Here is a 2,179-nt window from a genome sequence, read left to right as displayed (position 1 = left end):
AATCTCACCAGGCTGGTAATTACGAAAGAAGAAAAGCCATTTATGCTTCTTTGCTTAAAATAAAGAGAATGCATGTATTACACTTGTACAATAATGTATATCTGTAGCCTAAGTAGCATTCTATTAAGACTATATGATACAGTTTGATCAAAGGTCACTATTAAAAAAAATTAGACTTTCTTTATTTACAGTAATCCTAGGGATTACTGTTCTTTGCAATGTTCTTTTAATGTAAAATTTAATAATGTCACTATATTAATTCACTTATTTCACTATATTAATTCACTCATTTCATATGCAATTTTAAAGAAAAATAACTGCATTTAAGGACTTTTGCCAGAGTTATATATTTTACAATTAAAAATTACAAAGACTTGCTTTTATCCTAGAAATTCACTGTTTCTGAATTGGTGAGTCACAATATGGCACATTTTCTATAAGAAGGTCTTTCCTTGGAATCAATTCTGAAACAAAACAAAAGAGGGGACAATTAACATCATTAAAATGAAACTCAAACACCAGCACACTTACTTCATTCTGTAGCTAGAGCGAAGTACCTAGTTTTAAGGTAAATCTTCCAGGGATATTTTATTTTCATTAATGGCTATGATAGAATCCTTTATTTTATTTTATTTTTTAAAGATTTATTTATTTATGCATGCAAGAACTGGGGTACAGGCCAGAGGTGTAGGGGGTGAGAGGATCCACCAGAGACAGAATGGTAGCAGGACAGGCACATGTACTGAAATACACTGCTGAGGGGAGCAGTGGGAGGGTCAGGAGAGGTCTGCTGTGCCTTGTGGGTCATCCCTGGTTGGGGATTGAACTCATGACATGATGCAGTGGCTGCAGGCAGCTTCACATTGCTGTGCTTTAACCTGCTGTGCCACCAGGGAGGGCCTTGGAAAATTTATTTATACTACATACTATGTAGAAACCACAGTGGCTGTGCTAATTTCCAAATTGTATAGAACAGTGGTTGTAGTGGGTGTTTGGGTGATTATATCAACTGGAGAATGCTACTTGAGTTCAGTGAGCAGAAGACAGGGATGTATGGGACAGGCTGGTGCAATGAGAACTATGCTGTTCAAGATGCTTTAAGTCAGTAAACAACAACAGCAACAATCAGAAAAAAAATGTTGAGACCTTGAGATGGTTTGCTGAAGTCAAATGAGATAAAGTTCTAAGATACAAAATTTTGAGGAGATAGAAAATTTCTTTTTTCTTCCAGAAGAGCTAAGTCTCTGTGAATTATCATGATCAAAAATGCTTATACCATATTCTACAAAAAACTTGCTTTAAAATATGATTGTAAAAGGCTTAATAAGAAAGACAGAAAATTGCCAGATCAAGGAAGACCAAAGAGAGGTGATGACTAAATGCCTGAATCCAATTACAAATTGGAAAGAAAAATATTTTTTCTTCTGCCATATATGTGCCTATATTACATTACATATTACATGCAAAAATGAAAATACAAAAAGTAAATATATAATCATCTCTTCAGCTTCAAAAAGTCCACATTCCGGTGGAAAAAACATATAAACAATAAATTGTTCTGTAACACAATTTGTTACAAATGTATACATTTAAGGGAAAACAGAAGATTTAATGGCCAAATCTACCTATATTGTTTTAGGATACGGTTAGCTCTGCTTAAACAAAAATCCAATAGATGGTGGTTTAAATAAGTAAAGGATCTAAATTTCTCACTTATCAAGGAATATAGAGTAAGGCCTAATGCAGGTCCCCAGTACCATGAAGAACTAGGGTTCTTTTTATCTTCTTATTCTGCCTTCACTGCTGGTGCATCACCTCTGCACTCCAGGCAGGAGGGGATATGGGAAAGGGCAAAAGAAAAGAGGTAGCTTTGCCTATACCTCTTTAACAAGGAACACAACAGCTTTCTTGGAAGTAAAACCCATCAGACAGCAACTTACATTGGCCTGAAATTCACTATATAGTCTGGGGAAACCACTTATTTTGGGGGGTGGGAGAGGCACTGTACACCAAGCACATTTTTCAATTTTTAAAACGCATGGTAGGGTAGATAATAGGAAGGTAACACAACATACATATATATCCTTCCCATTTCTGAGACAGATCTATTTACCACCTGGCCCCTAAGGTCTCCTCTAGATTCAAATCCAGGATCTCTGACTGATGTGTCAGTCTTTCC

At 35.8% G+C, this 2,179-nt stretch overlaps 1 protein-coding gene across 1 annotated transcript in view; it reads right to left on the bottom strand.

Moving 5' to 3' along the window:
- Positions 1 to 303: 303 nt before the first annotated feature.
- LYRM7 (LYR motif containing 7) overlaps positions 304 to 2,179 on the bottom strand; it is a 15,169-nt gene continuing 13,293 nt past the window's right edge. The window contains exon 5 of the mRNA XM_004686506.2: positions 304 to 464. Within this exon, the coding sequence (XP_004686563.1) occupies positions 394 to 464 (71 nt within the window). The 3' untranslated portion in view covers positions 304 to 393. The remainder of the gene's footprint in view (positions 465 to 2,179) is intronic.

Source organism: Condylura cristata, unplaced genomic scaffold (genome assembly GCF_000260355.1).
Source record: "Condylura cristata isolate star-nosed mole 26May11 unplaced genomic scaffold, ConCri1.0 scaffold00021, whole genome shotgun sequence".
NCBI lineage: Eukaryota > Metazoa > Chordata > Mammalia > Eulipotyphla > Talpidae > Condylura > Condylura cristata.
Note: the sequence above shows the minus strand (reverse complement) of the source record. Positions and strands in the feature narration are given on the sequence as shown.